General features: G+C 38.6%; 2 protein-coding genes across 3 annotated transcripts in view; one reads left to right on the top strand and one right to left on the bottom strand.

Annotated features, from left to right (window-relative positions):
* Positions 1 to 1,386: 1,386 nt before the first annotated feature.
* On the bottom strand, positions 1,387 to 12,318 carry LOC306988999 (uncharacterized protein). Its single transcript, XM_079594260.1, has 6 exons — positions 12,164 to 12,318; positions 7,190 to 7,519; positions 5,234 to 5,563; positions 4,770 to 4,875; positions 2,877 to 2,902; positions 1,387 to 1,791 (listed from the first exon to the last, which is right to left on the bottom strand). Exons 1-4 carry the CDS (start codon positions 12,219 to 12,221, stop codon positions 4,772 to 4,774), a joined length of 822 nt encoding a protein of 273 aa, XP_079450386.1. The 5' UTR covers positions 12,222 to 12,318; the 3' UTR covers positions 1,387 to 1,791; positions 2,877 to 2,902; positions 4,770 to 4,771.
* Positions 3,356 to 19,725, top strand: part of LOC306988997 (SLAM family member 5-like) — a 34,829-nt gene continuing 18,459 nt past the window's right edge. Inside the window, exons 1-4 of one of the 2 annotated variants that reach the window (XR_013795544.1) lie at positions 3,358 to 3,461; positions 7,016 to 7,123; positions 12,228 to 12,274; positions 13,997 to 14,073. The gene's annotated coding sequence lies outside the window, so the exon portion shown is untranslated. Of the gene's footprint in view, positions 3,462 to 7,015; positions 7,124 to 12,227; positions 12,275 to 13,996; positions 14,074 to 19,725 lie in introns of both variants that reach the window. The other variant, XR_013795543.1, reaches the window with a different exon arrangement.

The raw sequence follows: 19,725 nt of genomic DNA, 5'->3' as shown, positions 1-19,725 counted from the left end.
AACATATTCATGTAAACAGTCAGATCTAACTGATTGTAGCCAAATGGGACAAAAGTAGTATTTCAGGGCATTAATAGGTTTTATCAGTGCTCTGGGGCTGAGATACGCAGTACCGACACTTCTGTGTTTTAATCTGTAGTGAACCCTCACTTCCACTGGGACATGATTTAAACCGAGAGAATACTAGCACTTTTTTCTCACTTCGAGCACTGGGTCTTATAGTGTAACCGATTAAAAAATTATAACAAAAACGATGTTTCTGTGTGGGTCACTTTGGCAGCTTTAACAAACCTCTACAATCGGCTGATCAATCCGACAATGCAGCGAATACAATTAGTTTTATCTGTCATACGGACGACTCTGATCGTGTAACTAAACCAGGTTAGAGACAAGTTAACTAGTGCCGTCTGTAGACATTTTTCATACATTTAGCAGCATTATTAATCAGAATATGTAGAGCATTTCATAATAAACAATGTTAGAATTTGGAAAATTATTTAAAGATGACAAGCGAAGACAAAAAATATATATCTTAAATGACTATTTAACTTTGTTTTGCCCTCATGATGAGAATGTTGATTATCAGATTATGTACAATGTTTATTTTTAGTAGTTTATTATTTTTAGCAAAATATTAAATACTTTTCTTCACCCCCTATTTTTTTTCCCTCAGTCCCAAGGCCTTGGTGTCTAAATGTAAAATAAAATTAAAATAATCCTGTTGAAAAATCTGATCTAACCTTTTTATATTCATATCCAGCTGGGAGAAATATTTTTGGGGGGGTATACCGTTTTCTGGGAAAGATTCTCAGACATCATTGTTTTGACTCTCTGGACCCAAGATTCACATCTTTGGTGACTATTTTGAGTGTTTAGGTTTTTTTTTTGGAAATGGAAATAGCTACATAAACGTATTGTCCGGACCTCTGCTGGGAAAAAATTTTGAATATGGTGCAAAAGGTCATTTATTTCAGTAATTCAACTTAAAAGGTGAAACTAATATATTATATAGACTCATGCAAAGTGAGATATTTCAAGCCTTTATTTGTTATAATTTTGATGATTATGGCTTACAGCTTATGAAAACATTTTCACAATATTCTAATTTTGAATTTGGGGTTTTCATAATCTGTAAGCCATAATCATAAATATTATAACAAATAAAGGCTTACAATATCTCACTTTGTATGTAATGAGTCTATATAATACATTAGTTTCACCTTTTAAGTTGAATTACTGAAATAAATGAACTTTTTATTAAAATTTTTGAGTTTCACCTGTATAGAGACCGGACCTCTTGGGACTTTAATTGAACACCCCTAATCTTCATACTGGAGAAAAAAAGAAAAAAAAAGAAAAAAAAAGTCAATAACTCTGTTCTATTGAGTGTAAATGGTTTCTTTGTTCCCCGTGTTATAACTGGTATGCGGTTTAATTGTCTTTTTTTTTTTTTTTTAAGAAACGTTTATATAACTTCATATTTTAATTGGTTACTAAAAATTACTAATATCAAATTAGTTTTTGCGATGTTGAATTTCGTGTTGAGGTGAAACTTCATTGGTATTGGTGCCAACTACTGAAATCTTGATATCGTGACACTATTTCTGTGAGCAACTTACAATGAAGAGAGGATAGGAAACAAAAACAAACAAAATCTCTCTCGTTTCCCATCTTCTCTTCGCTTCACTCTTCAGTTAAAGTATCAGAATAGTTCATGTTACATCGATGTCTCACGGCAGCTTCAGGCTCAAACTCATTCTGATTCGGGGACAAGTCATTAACACCAGTCGCCTGTAAGAAAACAGAACGAGTCACAGAAGGTGAAAGAAATGAACAGGATGAATAATTCAGTTACACACAAAAAATATACTAGAGACTATGAACTAAATTGTGCATTTCTTTAGATTTTTGCAGAATGTATGGTGTTTTTCTTTTCCCAAATATTAACCACGTTGTCATAAATGTGGGATGCTTCTCATAATGCATCTGATAAACTGCATTACACTGCCATCTTCTGTACTACAATAACATTGCCATGGTCAAAACAAAGTATTTTCAAATCCAAATTAACCCTAAAAATAAGTTGAAATTGAACAAAGCATTTGGTATCTATGACTCTTTCCAAATTGTTTGACCACGTCTGTATAGTGTTTGCATTCGACGGTGTCTGAAGCATTAAGATTTACAGATCACATTCAGAACGAATGTGTTTTTATAAAATGACATTAATAATGACACAAATAATGTGATTTATTACTATTAATTTTGCAGTTGAAGATCCACATTCATCTTTTCCAAACGTGCACATCTAAAAATGCTTGAACTATTGGTAAGTATTAATTCGAAAGGACTGATACTTTTACTTTCTACAAAAAGTTGCAGTTTTTATTTTTAGATTTTTTTTTGTTTATTTTAGAGATGCACCGACGTATTGGCCAATAATCAGTATCCGATTGCTTAAAAACAGCCAATGATCAGGGCCGAATATACTCTGTCAATCAAAAGGGTGCGGAGAAACATGTTCAGAAATGCAACTCATACGGTGTGTGAAGAAAATCTGTCTTGTTTTGAATTAAGGGCTGTCAAAATAACTCAGATCCTACAGCAGGGTCATATAACAGTTTATTATATACATTATATACATATAATTATATCAATTTAATTGTGATAATATAATTAAGTAATTATATAATACTATAAATGTATCCATACTACTGTTTATTATAAAGTAAAATAGCACAAGAGCAGTGCTGTCCTGAAGAGTCAGCTATTATTGGGTTCATGTATTGATTTCTGAATCTAACCAAGTAAAATTCTGCCAACTTGCAGATTTGAATGTGATTTTTGTAGTCAGACAAATTCAGTGAGTATCTTACCTGATCATAGTGCTGCGTCCTGGTGTCTGTTTGAAAAATAAAAAACTCAATTAAACACACATTACTATGGTTATTCAGAATAAGCTTTTTAAAACATTCTTTACACACAATTTCCATCTTGTTAATTCAACTGCGTGTAACTTAGTGATGGCCAGCTCACAAACAAATCGTTCTTCTGAACCAGTTCTGGATGAGCCAGTTCCCCAAATTGAACTGAAGTTGTGGCTCAAGTCAGCACTGATGCACGTTATTTAATTGAATTGTTTCGGATGTGCCTGACAGTCACTCAGACTCAAGATGAATGACAGTGACGATGATACCGTTTCATGAACAACCTGAAGAACTTCTCCGGCACCAGAACAATCGTTAATATTGCCATGATTTAAAAACTTTTTGATATTTGTTGTGAATTCCCTGCTGGGAGGAGGTCACGTCACAGCAAGCTGTTGCATGCAGAGACTGAGGGACTGTTTGCGCATGCGCAGTGTGTTCGGTAAAAACTTCCTGTGTAGTCAATAGTTGGATTTCCACGACAGTCCGTGGTATTCATTATTACTTTGTACAACAGTGTGCGTCGGTGATGATGTAAGTTACGTGATGAGTAGATGTTGTTTATATATTCGAATGTGGTGTGGTCCATTAATATTACTGGTAATGTGTTTATTTGTTAACTTCATATGTAGCATGTGTTGCTGAGCCCGTGAAACAGACGGCCCGACATGTTATTTAGTTAATTACCTCACTTTTTATTTCCTTATTCTACTGTTTATTTAGCTGTGTAGCTTTGTTTATTGAAGCCCGTTATTATTTTGACGTTAATGTGTTAAACTACAGATTGGTAGCTGACAGGGCTTTCTCAGTTTAGCTTGGTCACGTGACCTACCTATGGCGCGAAGCTGTGGTGTTGTTTAAAGATCCTACACTGACCCTTAGTGGCGATTTGCAGTATTACACACTGTTCATATCTGTTGTAATTCATATTATTTACCATTGATGCCACTGAACTTTAATTAGTATTAATATTGTTTTACTGTTGTTAATTTCTGCAGGCATCACAAACCACACATACACATAGTACAGTGCCCTGTAGAGTTGTAAAAGGACCAATAAATTAATCTAAAGAAAGAAGTTTCTGCATCTTCTCTGACCGGAGGATTAGGCCAGTATACATACAGCCAGCATTTCATCACCGCAGCTGTTCTGTTACAATATTTGTTCTTTACTTAAAGCTAAAATCTGTATTTTTTCGCTGCTGGTGGTTCGCTGAGCTCTTCAATACAATAACAAGGCGTAGATTGATGATGCAGTATGTAAATGAGCGTGGAATCAAGGAACTTGTCATCTCGATGGATCTAATAATGTCTATGGATGAGTGAATACATTGATGTTTTAAACATGATTGTGGTATTAAGCAGGGCGCGATTGCTAATGAGAGACATATCAGCGCCACACGCGAGTCCCGCGGATATAAAGGAATGAGGGCATTTAATTCTACCGAATTATCCACAAGTGCTAAATTACTACTCACACAGGTCAGTTTATTAGACAAATTAAACTTGTGAGGTAACGCAGCGCTGTTTTACTTGGTCTACACACCAGTGGTTCTCAAACTTTTTTGGTTGCACCCCCTTTAAACCATTTAAAACATCCGCTTGACAGTAGACTTGAATTCTGACACCATGAGCTTCCTGCTTTCTAGCATTATCTCTATTGTTATCTTTTTTCCTTTTGTTGCAATTATTCTGCTTATTGTACTTACTTACACATAACTGATAAAAAAGTATTGACCAGTAGTCCCAAATTCACACATTCTGTTCACGGTGTCTACGAACTGTCTGAAAGAAACAGTTCACAGATAAGTATCGGACTTCCCATCACTAAAGTAATACTCACCTTTACGTCTTACTTTTACACTTCCAATAAATCAGACCAGCAGCAGAAGCCAGCAGAACAACAGCAGTACATATTCCTGCTACAGCACCTGGAGACAAACCTGAATCTGAAACAGATGAAGACAGACAGACATTATTATTTAACAGTGACTGATAATCAATTTTACCAAAGCATTTTTCTCATATTTACACTTTCCTGCTTTGGTCATCAGATGTAAGATATTGATAAAATTGATAAATTGCGCCATCTGGTGCTAAAACAGCACCACAGAAAAACTGACTTAATTTGTTCATGTTAATGACATTAATCTTGTGAACAGCATGTGTTGGTTGCGTCACTTGATGGTAAGGTGATCTCAATTACGAAGACAAAGCTCACTTTTTCAAACATTCCACAAAGAAAACATTTACTTGGTCGATTTCAAATTTTAAGTTTGCTCAAGGGAACTACTCAAGTGTACTCACCAGTGACAGAAACACTGAACCTCCTTTTGATGCTGAAGCTGCTGCTACTGATGTCTAGTTGATATTCTCCAGCGTCTGAGGTCCTGATGTCTGTGATGGTCAGAGATCCAGTCTGATGATCCAGCTTTGGTCTGTCTCTGAATCTCTCTTCACTCTGAACATCTCTACAGATCTTACTGGGTTCTCCAATGATTTCAGCGATGAGAGTGTCATTAAAACACCACGTCATCACATCATTTGGGGGTTTTATTTCACCAGGGTCTAAAGTAACAGATTCTCCCTCCTTCACTGACTTTCTCTTCCATTCATCTTGTTCTGAAGCAGGAACATCTGAAACACAAACCAACAGATGATTAAAGCAGAGCTATGCATTTTCGGCGATTTCTTCGCTTTTTACTCGCAGGTTTCTCTATAGAGCTCCCCCTACAGTTTCGGAATAGATATTGGACAACACTGTTGTAAAAACTCGTTAGCGACTCTCAGAGACAACAGGCTAGTAGATCAACGACATCAAAGCAGACGGGACATTCTTTAAAACGTCGTCTTCATTCGGGTTTGAACAGCGTGAGGGAGCGCAATAATGACAGAATTTTAGCAGATTTAGCGTGACCTGATATCACGCGATACTTCCCGACGCTCCCCGGCCCAAAGTTGCAAGGGTGGTTTTTCCGCTCACAGGCACCAGGGGGAAGTGAGACGGACACCATTCAACCCGAAAAAAGTAATATAATCATTCCAATGACTCTAAAGCTGTTCAGTTTAGGTAAATTAAGCTAAAAAAACCTGCATAGTTCACCTTTAAAGGATAATGTATGCCAACAGAGCACACAAAATGTGAAAGAACTAAAGATAAAAGCAACTTTCTATATTGCACACATTTCATAAACTATACAATATTACATTAAATCCTTATTCAAACAGTTGATAAGAGAATGTAATCATATGGAAAACAAAACTAACCGTAATAACTAAGTGTGGATATCTGCAGGTTGGAGTAATGGAAAGGTTTGGGTGTGGAGAAAAGTCTTTGTCATTGGTCGTGAAAGCTGTCAGTCAGGGTATAATGTAGGGTTTTGGGTGTGCAATACTATGATAATATCGTAATCTGACATTATGGAGTAAGTCCCTAATTTAGCAAAAAACAAGCAAAAAACGCATCTAGAGAGTACATACACTAAACCTTTTCGGTTTGGGTTAACTGCTACATGCGCATTAAAAGTTTAGTTTATTGAAGTTGCATCTCATATCATATTTACATACAATGCAAGAGCAAAAATCTTAGGTCTCCCTAGTGCATGCTTTCTGCATAATTTACTCTTAAAATGCAGTAAAAATGCCCCTGTCTGAGTATTTTAGGCTATATAAAAGCCTTTGTTATAGTTAAGCAATCACACAATCACTCGTTGCTTCATAAAATTAAGGTTGAACCACTGTAGTCACATAGACTGTTTTAACAATGTTTTTCCTGCCTTTCTGGGCCTTCAAAGTGTTAATTAAATAGCTGTCAACAGAGCCTTGAGCCATCGGAACTCATAAATGTCTTAATTTGTGTTCCGAAGATGAACGAAGGTCTTGCGGGTTTTGAACGACACAAGGGTGCGTAATTGATGACAGAATTTTCATTTTGGGGTGAACTATCCCTTTAAGTAGTCACTGCCGGACTATTTTCAGGGTCTTCAGGAGGAGATTGGAGCTTCAACTTTAATTTCTACATGTCCATAACTGTATATTTCACACCAACATGGGTTGCTTTGCAGTAAACTGTACTAACTGTTTCTGCAGGAGTAAGGGCAGGGCCTTGATATCGCGGCTCCACTTCACACTCATTACTGCACAGACTCGGCTCCAAGATGTCAGCGCCATATTAGGACTTTGGCGACTTCACTGAAGGTGCGTCATCCATTTTTTTAAATACCGGTCATCTATTTAAACAGGTTAATTCATTAAATGACTCACCGTGACCAGTAACACTGAAGGTTTTTTCAAAGCTATTGATGCTGCTGATGATCTTGAGTGTATATTCTCCAGTGTGTGTGTTTGTGATGTTTGTGATGGTCAGAGATCCAGTCTGATGATCCAGCTTCAGTCTGTCTCTGAAACTCTCAGTGCCTTTATTACACTGACCATCTGTACAGATCTTACTGAGATCTCCAGTGATTTGAGCGATGCGAGTGTCCTCAAAATACCATTTAATGTCTTCTTGTTGGTTTGTTTTAACACCAGTGTTTAGAGTGACTGTATCTCCCTCCATCACTGACACTTCATCTGATCCAACACCAGACACACCTGAAGAAGAAATGAACAGTTCATTATAAACCAAACAAAACTATATGGAAGTGGATTAGTCTAAATTATAATTAACGCAAAAAAACAGGATTCACACATGCCAATTTCACATGAATGAAAAAATTAATGTGCGTGAAAAAAACAATTCACAAAAAACAATTTGCATGCACCAAATAAGATTATTTATTCATAAAATACATTTCACAAATGCAAAACACAATTCATAGATATACAACTCTGCACAAAAACCTTTGAATTTTTAAAATGTATGAGTTTATCCTTGAATGTGCAAATCATCATTCCCGTGTGAATCACCTTGTAGTTGTGTGTGTGTGTGTGTGTGTGTGTGTGTGTTTTTGAGACTTTCCTGGCAGCGCTCTCCTCCTACACAGATCAGCCGTACTCTTTAGCCAATTAGATTTAAGCTTATCAATCGACCAATCAGTATCACATGAGGGCGGGCCTACATGTGTCATCATCAGCTTCAGCTTTCCACCAGTTCGTGGCTGAGCAGAGTTGTGTGCAGTTGATCGTTCATTTCTGTGTTTAAGAAGCTCGAGATCAGTTGAAGCAATAGTTTCTGAACTATTAACTGATGTAAGCAAGTGCTGTGGTAATCAGATGTCCCATAGCATGTTAAAAATGGATTAGAATGATGCTTGTTTTGTTGTAATTTAGCGGCATGTACAGACAGCTCTCACAGCTACAATCACGCTAATGATTGCAAAACAATGCTCTGATATCTAGGTCTCTAAACACTGGCCTCATCGAGATTGTTCTTTAAATAGTGAATAGACCTATTTTAATGAGCCCCATTGTTTATTTGCCATTTGTTTAATTTATGTATGTTGTTAAATGATCAAACACTTGTTTCCCTGCATTTTTCAGGATTACTCACCTTTGGCATGACATCTATAGCAGTCCAAAACATCTTAATTCATGTTGTTTCCTATACAGCCTTTATTATTTTTTGTTAATGTTAATTTCAACATTTACAAATACTTCATTAAGATCTTGTTAACATTAGTTAATGCACTGTGTACTAACAATGAACAGCTGTATTTAACTAACGTTAACAAAGATTAACAAACTGCTCATGGTTAGTTAATACATTAACTCAGGGGCGTAGAATTTAGTAGGGACGCTAGGGACGTGTCCCTACCAATATCCAATGACACTGATATATCTCTAGCAATAATTTCGATCAAACCTTAAAATATATGTCCCCGCACCAATTTCAAAATCAAACCTACGCCACTGCTAATGAACCTTATTGTAAAGTGTTACCCATATATTCAACATTCATTTCCTTATGTTTAGTGCTGTATTGTCATCTCAAGGTTTTTAGTGTCGCAGGACAAGGTTTTGAAGCATTATTTTACTTTGCCTTGTAAAACAGGCAAATCAGATTTGATGCTGATCAGACAATATACTTATCATAGAGAGGCAATTAAGATTATCCAACTAAGATTACTTAGTAAACTCTATTCAAATACCATCACTTAATCTCCCACGTCCTCTGTCTGCACCTCTTGTATTACAGGTTTTTACAATTTTAAATATCAGACCAAAATCTGATATGTCCTAACAGAGAGGTCTACTGATGACTGGATTGAATACAATTAATTTGTTAACTTTTCACTTGATGCATTGCACTTATATTTATATACTTTAAAAGCAAAGAAGACTCTGACTGGATCTCAGAACTCTGGAAGAGACGTATATTTCTCTGTACTGAATGTTATGCTTCATACTTAAGATTGTCAGTTCATGGTCTTCATTGTGTAACAGGAACATTAATCATGATCAAGTCATTTTATATTATTCCCAAAGGATTTGTAAACTTTCAAATTAATAAAACGTGTACATCAAATGTAACTATGTCTTTGAATCTTGTGAATAGCAGTGCTTTATTTCTAGAGCGTATACATATAGTCCGCAGGAGACAAATGAATACAAAAACAATGCATCACTTTCAATGAAGCAACTGTCAAAATGGATGTAAAAAAAAATGGACAGTAGGAATGCTAAGATCACAGTACTGGTTGTCTTCAACTTTATATCATCTGTCTCGGAAATCTGAAACAATAAAACTACATAATATATGCAGCTTAAAACAAAACAGATGTCTCCTATATATGCACGTCATTACATTATCATCATCATCAGTTGAATGTGTGGTGGACAGGACATGAAAATCCATCAATACTAGAAATAAATGTTTATGTTCACACGTGGACTTAACAGCAGTTAATAAACTATTGTTTCAACTGATCTCGACTTCTTTAATTTCAGTAAACACAGAAATTAACCGATCAACTGCACATACCTCGGCTCAGCCATGAACTGGTCAAAAGCTGATGATGACACATGCAGGTAAGCCTGCCCTCACGTGATACTGATTGGTCGATTGATAAGCTTAAATCTGATTGGCTAAAGAGAATGACTGGAGAGTGCTCCCAGGAAAGTCTTAAAACACACACACAAATCCAGAGAAATATTTATTTTCTTTGCTAACCTATAGGATATGTAGGTCGAGGAAGAAGGGGGGAAATAATCAGTGAACACACCCACCCAGACTTCTGCCAAATCTGTGCTGACCAGTCCAGTGTGAAGGATGAATGAGTGATTTTGAATGTGCTGTGGTTTCCCTCTAATGTTGGTGTTATTCTGCGTGTGCTTACAATGTGCTCCCAGTGTGGTTTTCCTTATGTTTTGCCTTCAAAGTGTCCCACTGTATTCGAAATATCGGTTTTACCTTTTGTGTTAATAAACGTTTTTTTCTTTCTTTTCTATTTCATTGTACTGGTAATGCATTTTGCATTTATTTATGTAAGTGAGACGCTCTTGTGTTATGTAAATTAAGTCAGATGCCCTTGTGAAGTCATTTATAAGAATAAAATTAGTGCCGCTATAATTTAGTCAATTAGTTGCATAATCAGTGGTGGAAAAAGCACAAATATTTTCTATTTGATTTAATATTACTCAAATAAAAGTAGAAGTGCCTACTTATTAATATACTTAAGTATTTGAAGTCAAAGTGCATGTGGACTACTGAGAGGGGTAAACTTATTAATATACTTAAGTATTTGAAGTCAAAGTGCATGTGGACTACTGAGAGGGGTAAAAGATCAGCCAATCAAAGAATACACTTTTTAAAGTCCGCGTGAACCGGAAGTTGCAAACGACTTTTCTCAAGTGTTGTGACGCATTTCCGAGTGAAAGGGAATATTGAACAGAGGGCAGGGTTTTACTTCAGCGCTCCTCTCCATCTCTCGCCCATAGCAGAGTAACGGTTTGAGGGGAGTGGTTAAGCGTTTAACCAACCCAAGCCGTCAAATGTCATCAGAAAAAGAACCATTCCAGACCCGGAAGTAACTTTTCAGACTTTGATTAAAGATAACTTCGGCAAAAACATTTTTTCCATGTATTAACTTGCACGGATTAATTGTTCACCACAAGACTAGTAATATCCGCTAACAAAGTAAATAGGGTCAATTTTGATTTCATGCCGACTTTAAGAGATATTTATTATTGCATGTAACAAGGAACCACAGGCTTTTCAGGGAAGGTGAAACGTAATAATTTGTTATTATTTTTATTTTGGAGTAAAATCAAACGTTTCTCCAAATGAATTTTTTTTTATAAAATACTTGCCATTCACACAATGTAAAAATTACAGTGTTTGTAACTATTTCAAACATTATTAAATACAATCTTTTTTCAGCAAGTTTGTTTTTCCGTCAAAAGAGTAACTAACTCTAGTTACGACTCAATTCGGAAACGATAGAGCAACAACACGAGAAAAAGAATGACGTGTTAGGAATCTGTCGATCAATCAAAATGCAGAGATCCAACTCCGCCCCCTGGATCTCATGTACTGCAGTGAGGTGCTACAAGGCGATTCACACGTGATCGACGATTTACACATTCACATCAAGGATAAACTCGTACATTTTAAACATTCAAAGGTTTTTGTGCACAGTTGTATATCTACGAATTGTGTTTTGGATTTGTGAACTATTTTATGAATATATAATGTTTTTGTGTGCATGTGAATTAGATTTCATGCTTGTGAAATTGTCTACGCGTGTGAATCATGTTTTTGAGTGAATTATAATTTAAACTAATCCGCCTCCAGATCAGAAAGATTGTGAGAAGATAAATATGTCTGGATTCATATTGTAATACATGCAAACAAAGAGCAGAAGAACATCAATGATTTACAGATTCACTCATCAGATTAACGAGTCTCGTGGACGATATGAACATCATCCAAACTCACATCCTGATATTATACTGCTTTCCCTAAACATATATTTGTGGATTCATGCAACCAATTTGCATAGCTTCATAAAGACCATTTCCCATTATGAAAATTATAGATGAATATTATCCAATAAAAATTGTGATATTAACCGAAAAATATCACTCTTTTTTGTATTAAAACATAGGGGTTGACTAGTTGTAACAAAACGTTCGATGTTCATTTACATAATTCATTTGGCATACGTTTTTTTTATTCAAAGCAAGTAAAATTACATGAAATGTACAGTTTCTAGTGATGTAAAAGATTTCGAGTAGCATTTGTCATTATTTTTTTATGGTTGACTAGAACAGAGATTGTAGCATAAAATGTCTTACCATGTGCGAGTAAAAACCACACTGAGCAAAATAAATATTTTGCATTCATGTTTTCCATGCACAGTTGTTCCCGCCACTTGGTCTAAAAATTAAGGAATGCATGCCACACACGTGAGTTGAGTTCTGCTTTTGCTTTCTTCTTCTTCTTCTTCTTCTTCTAAGTTTTAATGGCGGTTGGCAACTCACCTCAAAGGTGCATTACCGCCACCTACTAGACTGGAGTGTGGGCATTATAATGACACCAAAGGAGATTTAAAAAAAATATATATATTTTTAATTCTTTCACTTCGCCCAGTGTTTTTCAAAATCAAAAACAATAATTTGTGTATTTTCTCAGATGTTTTTCCTAATAAATGCTCAAGTGTAATACTTTGTTCACCCATTTGCGTCTTCAATTCTGCCCTATCTTCTTCATATTTTTTGCAGTCTAACAATATATGCTCCACCGTCTCGTACATTACAATAAGTACATAATCCAGTAGGGTGTTTTCCTATTCTATACAATGTTGTATTTAAACCAGTGTGACCTATTCTAACATGTGAAACTAACATCTCCTCCCTTGGGCTTCTGCCTTTCCTCATGTTAGTGACTTGATTTTGAATACTGTATAAATTACGTCCTGTAGGCCATCCGCTGTGTTCCAATATTCCTGCCATTTTTTAAAGGGGTCATGACATGTTTTTTTTATTTTATTATTATGTTCCCTTAGGTGCAATTATAGTATTACTATAGTTTTTTTTACAAAACTTTTAAAATGTAGTGATTTATGACCTTTTCCCACACTGTTTCTCCTCCTCTGATTCAAACAGTCTGTTTTGGGGGTGTTTCCCCTTTAAGAGTTCAGTGTTAACACCCACTGTTATGATTGGCTAACGTCAGTGCCTATGCATCAATTATTAACGCCCCCAGCCAGAACCTGTGCGGATTCAGCGTATTTAAAAAGTACTTTAAAGTTTTAAATACATTACTTACAGTTTGCGTCGTCGTTGTTGAGCCCAGAATAGTCGGCACAGACTTATCTTATCTTTTCTGGCAAAGCCAGCATCATTTTGGGATTTGTTCTCAAAACAGTCATCTTTCAAATGGACTGGGACGTCCTCAAAAAAATAAAGTGCATCCACTGGATCTTTCGCAGCATATTCAAAGATGTTGTTTGTCCACAGCCAGGAACAGCACATCTGCGTGGCATCGTAATTTCCCTGTACACAGACCCACTCACTGTCCGTCGACTGAACACTTGTGAGGCGCCCAGCGCGCGACAACGATACGAAATGAGCATAGTTGTCTTGCGCTTAAAGCGTAGTTGCCTTGTGCTGGAGGCGGTCATATGCAAACGCGGGTATGTCACTTCGTACCGTGACGTCACTTCTTACCATGGATCCAGAACGAGCTGTATTTAGAGCTTGATTAAATAAATGATTCGTTTATAATGGGGAGGACGTCTTAAGCTATGAAACTTGCAGGACGTTTTAATGGTACAAAGACCTCTTATATACTAAAAGATCAAGACAAATTTGGTTTATCATGTCATGACCCCTTTAAGTGAATGTTGCTTTATGATGGTTTTAACCTTTACTCTACATATTGGTATGCCCACATCCAGGGATGGACTGGGACAAAAAATCAGCCCGGGCATTTTGGCCCAGACTGGCCCATTACATATGATCATAAACACCACCCATCTTTGCACGCCCTTGAATATGTTTTTGTCCAACTCCTATTCATAAAAACCACTAATGCCATGTAATGAGTGAGTAGGAACGAGAGAGAGCTAACAAATGAAATAAGTACAGCATTGTCATTTATTAATACAATTGAACTATACTCCACAGTGATGCATCCCAAAAACAAGCTATAAGCTGCATTGGCATATACCAGTGTTTTCCACAGGATCTTTGGTAAAACTGTGGTGAGTACCTCTGTCCCTCTAGGGGGGTTCGGGGGCATAAAAATGATCCATGGGTGACATTGATTGGATTTTATTGTTGTCAGTTCATCATAATTTTGACATTTGGGTTATTGTTTAGCTATTGACCTATGTTTTCAAATTTCCCGTGGTGTTTTTGTCTCGATTGGACTAACGGCTTCGAAGATAATCGCAAGTTTTTTAAGCGCTAAAATGACACCATTACACAAACCATAAGGCGAAACCTGGCATGTTTGGTATCGTTGGACTCGGAGAGGATTCAGGAGTCTAAGGAGGTCACTCTCGTGAAAAATGTTGGCTTGAAACTTCTCAGGCTCCTTCAGGGCATTGTGCCGATGACGTATACTGAGTTTTTTGAGATACACCAATGTTGTCATACACTATAATGGCACCCTGGACAAAGACATTGAATGCCAATTTTCATCGGACTAAGGGTTGTATGTGGTTATACCCATTTTCATTTTCTTTTCCTGTTATAGCGCCACCAAGTGGCCAATCGTCGCAGTTTTGTTCATGTGACCTCAGATTGAGTTCATGTCCCAAGTTTAGGGAAAATATCTCTTTCCGTTCACAAGTTATAACCGTTTAGGTAAAAGTGTCTCTGGTGCCATCAAACATTTTGGTTCCCCTTAGAATCAGAATCAGAATCAGAAGTAACTTTATTTCCAAATAGTGTTTTACACATACGAGGAATTTGCTTTGGTCAAAGGTGCTACACGTAGACAAAACATGCAGTTGACATATAAAATATAAAATTATGGAATGGACAATATATATATATATATATTCATGGGAGTTTGCCCAACCAATCCACATGTGCTTTGTGGATTTGTCCCTCGTGGCGGCCTGTGGAGGGTGCTCCGGGAGTATGGGGTCCGGGGTCCTTTGCTAAGGGCTGTCCGGTCCCTGTACGACCGAAGCAGGAGCTTGGTTCGCATTGCCGGCAGTAAGTCAGACTTCTTCCCGGTGCATGTTGGACTCCGGCAGGGCTGCCCTTTGTCGCCGGTTCTGTTCATAATTTTTATGGACAGAATTTCTAGGCGCAGCCAGGGGCCGGAGGGTGTCTGGTTTGGGAACAACACGATTTCATCTCTGCTCTTTGCGGATGATGTTGTCGTGTTGGCCCCATCAGACCAGGAACTTCAGCATGCACTGGGACGGTTTGCAGCCGAGTGTGAAGCGGCTGGGATGAGAATCAGCACCTCCAAATCCGAGGCCATGGTCCTCAGTCGGAAAAAGGTGGCTTGCCTACTTCAGGTTGGTGGAGAGTTCCTGCCTCAAGTGGAGGAGTTCAAGTATCTTGGGGTCTTGTTCACGAGTGAGGGAAGGATGGAACGGGAGATTGACAGACGGATCGGTGCAGCTTCCACAGTAATGCGGACGATGTACTGGTCTGTCGTGGTGAAGAAAGAGCTGAGCCGCAAGGCGAAGCTCTCGATTTACCGGTCAATCTACGTTCCTACTCTCACCTATGGTCATGAGCTTTGGGTCATGACCGAAAGGACAAGATCCCGGATACAGGCGGCCGAAATGAGCTTTCTCCGCAGGGTGGCTGGGCGATCCCTTAGAGATAGGGTGAGGAGCTCGGTCACTCGGGAGGAGCTCAGAGTAGAGCCGCTGCTCCTCCACATCGAGAGGGGTCAGCTGAGGTGGCTCGGGCATCTGTTCCGGATGCCTCCTGGACGCCTTCCCGGAAAGGTGTTCCGGGCACGTCCCACCGGGAGGAGACCCCGGGGAAGACCTAGGACACGCTGGAGAGACTATGTCTCTCGGCTGGCCTGGGAACGCCTCGGTGTCCCCCCGGAAGAGCTAGAGGAAGTGGCTAGGGAAAGGGAAGTCTGGGCATCTCTGCTTAGACTGCTGCCCCCGCGACCCGGCCCCGGATAAGCGGAAGAAGATGGATGGATGGATGGATATATATATATATATATATATACAACAATAGGAAATTCAAGAAATAAATAAGATAAACAACAAATATGTGAAATGTGCCAAGTTGTACATGATATCAAATAAAATAGTAATAGCATGTGCAAAGACATTTGTATAATTTGCACGAGGGGGGGAGTATCAGTGGGGGACCCGTGCCTTGTTAATGAGGCGAACTGCAGACGGGAAGAAACCCGTTTTTGTGGCGAGAGGTTTTGGTCCTGTCAGAGGGGAGAGTCTGAAACAGTTTATGTCCGGGGTGGGAGGGGTCAGCTGCAATCTTACCTACTCGCCTCAGAGTCCTTGAGGCGGAAAGGTCCCGAAGGGATGGAAGATTGCAAGCAATAACCTTCTCTGCCGAGCGAATGATACTGTTGGCTGTTGGTGTACAAGGAGAAAAGAAGGGGGAAAAGAACGCAGCCTTGAGGGGATCCGGTGCTTATGGTCCTGCAATCAGAGACATGTTTTCCCAGCTTCACATGCTGCTTCCTGTCCATCAAGAAGTCAGTGATCCACCTGCAGGTGGAGTCAGGCACGTTCAGCTGAGAGAGCCTGTCCTGCAGCAGGGATGGAATGATGGTTTTAAAAGCAGAGCTAAAATCCACAAACAGGATCCTGGTGTAGGTTCCAGGGGAGTCCAGATGCTGAAGGATGTAGTGAAGGGCCATGTTAACGGCATCGTCTACAGACCTGTTGGCTCTGTAGGCGAACAGCAGAGGGTCCATGTGCGTTAGCGACCATCAATTGAAATTCAGAATTTTTTTAATGATTATTGACAGTCAGACTCCAGAGAATATTTCTGCAGTGACGCCTGTCCCGAGATAACTCAAATAGAGTTCGTCAGCTCCAGTTATGTATCCAGCCTCTCATGGAGACTTCAGATGCCCCAACGCCTGTGATGAGACGACTCGACGCCTGTGAAGAGACGAACCAACGCCGGCGATATGTTATGCCCTAAATTTCATGATTAACTAACTGTATTTTGTGTGTATATTTTTGAAATGCATTTTCTGTAAAGCTGCTTTGAAACAATGTGTATTGTGAAAAGCGCTATACAAATAAACTTGAATTGAATTGAATTGAATTGGTTCCGATCAGGCCAAAAACCTAGGAGCAGTTTGCAAAAGTAGGTTTTACAAAAAAACTAAATTTACCCGAAATTGGCGCCTGAAGGGGCGAGCCTTGTCTCGTCCGCCTTGAGCCAATGATTCCAACGATGTAAGACACTTGAGCCTACGCCTAACGGTTTAGGAGCTATGAGCCGTTTCGTACTTTTGACCGCTGTAGCGCCCCCGTCAGGCCGATCGGGGCGAGCCCTGCTGACGTTGTAGGCGGTGTGAGTACTACCAGCCCCCAAAGTTTCAAGTCTCTACGACTTACGATTCAGCCTGCCTGATCAGTTTTAGAGGAGAATGCTGCATCATGGTAAAATTAACAATAACAATAGGGTTTCAGCACTATGTGCTTAAACCCCTAATCAGTGTTGGGTATAGTTACTTTGGAAAGTAGTTAATTAGGTTACAACGTTACCATCAATTAAAAGTAATCAGTTACGTTACTGCGTTATCTATTCATAAAAGTAACGCGTTAGAGTACTCATGCGTTACCAAAAATTAAAAGCCGTTTGCAGCGCCTCACACTTGCTGCAGCTTAATTGACAGACACGGCCCCCTTTAAATGCACCTAGAAGTCGTGACTCCTGGCAATGAATAACGTCAGTCATCCGACTAAATTAACACTGCAGGATAACAATAACAGGAAAGACAGTCATAGGCTATTCCACATAGCGTTTTATTTATTTATTATCACAGAACATATTAATCAAAATTCACACCTTCCCAGCCCGGGTAGTAGAGATGCGCGGATGGGCTATTATTTCAATAAAAAAATCAATAATTATAATGCCGATATTATTTCAGTATAGAAATGCAGACATCCCAAGTCTATCGGAAGTTCCGGGAGTCTCCCGCATATTGATAGCGGCTCACTGATGCCCGCGAATTAGTTAAAATCTCCCGGAATCTAGAGCGAGCGCGCCCGCGAGACAGAGACTGTGCTTCAATTCAAACCGCGCAGCGCGTGCATGGCAGAGCGGGAGAGAGAGAGAGCAAGAGACTGCGCGCGTGTGCCTTAATGAAGCTGGAGGGTGGTGGGGTATTGAAGCGCAGAAACACTGTCTTGATCCTGGGGAATTTTTTTTATTCGGGATTTTCCTTTCCTTAAAATAACGGATTACTTTTAAAAAAAAATAACGAAGTTACTGATTACTTAACGCACAAAACTAACGCGTTAAGTTACACATTTCACGAAAAAGGTAATTAGAGTACTCTAACGCGTTACTTTATAACGCGTTACCCACAACACTGCCCCTAATTAATAATAATTTGTTACATTTATATAGCGCTTTTTCTATAAAAAACCGGCAGCCATATTGCGCCAGAATGCCCACCACACACCAGCTTAGAGAGACAGTGATGAAGCCAATCAGTATATGGGGATGATCAGGAGGCCATTAATACCAGGAGTAAACAGGGCCTTAGAGTTGACCAATCTGGATAAATCAGCATCCAAAACTCAACATACTGGCACTGTCAAGATGGCAATACTAAAATGGTAAAGATGTACCATTAACAGTCTTTTTTATCTGCACAGACCTAATTTAAGACTTGTGTGTTGTTTAACTGACAGTTACCTTGTTGTGGCATTTGCACACATGATCTGTGAAGAGCGCTTGGATCTTGCAATATTAATGATTATGAATCTGATCCAAATAGGTCAGTGAGTTATTATAATGCTGCTGCTAATGCTAAATAGAGTTATAGAGATAAATAGAGATTATCTGTTCCGGTTGGGATTCCTTTAGTAGCTCTAATAATCCCCTCCATCATTACAAACTGGAAATCCTATTGATGTCCCGTCATCAGCAGGGATCACTGGAAACTTTTTTGATAAGGGAATTGAGACTTCCACACCATTCCTCTGTAAGAAAACACATATTTACAGAAGGTTAAAACAAATGTTTGTTTTTTTCCTGAATGGAAAAATATGGTTTGCTGAATGCTCTTTATTCTAAAGTAAAACACCACAAGAGAGCAGCACTCTCTTAAGTCAATATAAATGATTGGTGTTTCAATGCTAGGATTTCTGAATGCAGAAACACATGCTGAACACTTAAAGGGATAGTTCATCCAAAAATTAAAATTCTGTCTCCATGTACTCACCGTCAAGTTATTCCAAACCTGCATGATTTTCTTTCTTCTGTTGAACACAAAAGATATTTGAAGAGCATTGGTAACCAGACAGCAGCCACTGACTTCCATAATAGGAAAAAAATACAATGGAAGTCAATGGCAACAATAATTATTTTTGGTTACCAACATTCTTCAATATCTTCTTTTGTGTTCAACAGAAGAAAGAAATTCATGCAGGTTTGGAAAAACTTGAGGGCGAGTAATTTTCATATTTGGATTGACTATCCCTTAAAGCCTCATTCAGACTGTCAGTCCAAATCAGATTTGTGTGCATATCCAATTGAAATCCAACCATATTTATCAAGTGTGAAAGGCAAAAAATGAAATATGATTTTTACGAATCCGTTTTGAGCTATGGCCTACGTTCACACTGTGGTTTGCAATAGAGACATTGTCGTATTTACATGACAATGTGTATCCACTGCGCTGGACTACTGAATCTTATATAGCGGCA

Source organism: Phoxinus phoxinus (genome assembly GCF_949152265.1).
Source record: "Phoxinus phoxinus genome assembly, chromosome: 20".
Taxonomy (NCBI): domain Eukaryota; kingdom Metazoa; phylum Chordata; class Actinopteri; order Cypriniformes; family Leuciscidae; genus Phoxinus; species Phoxinus phoxinus.
Note: the sequence above shows the minus strand (reverse complement) of the source record. Positions and strands in the feature narration are given on the sequence as shown.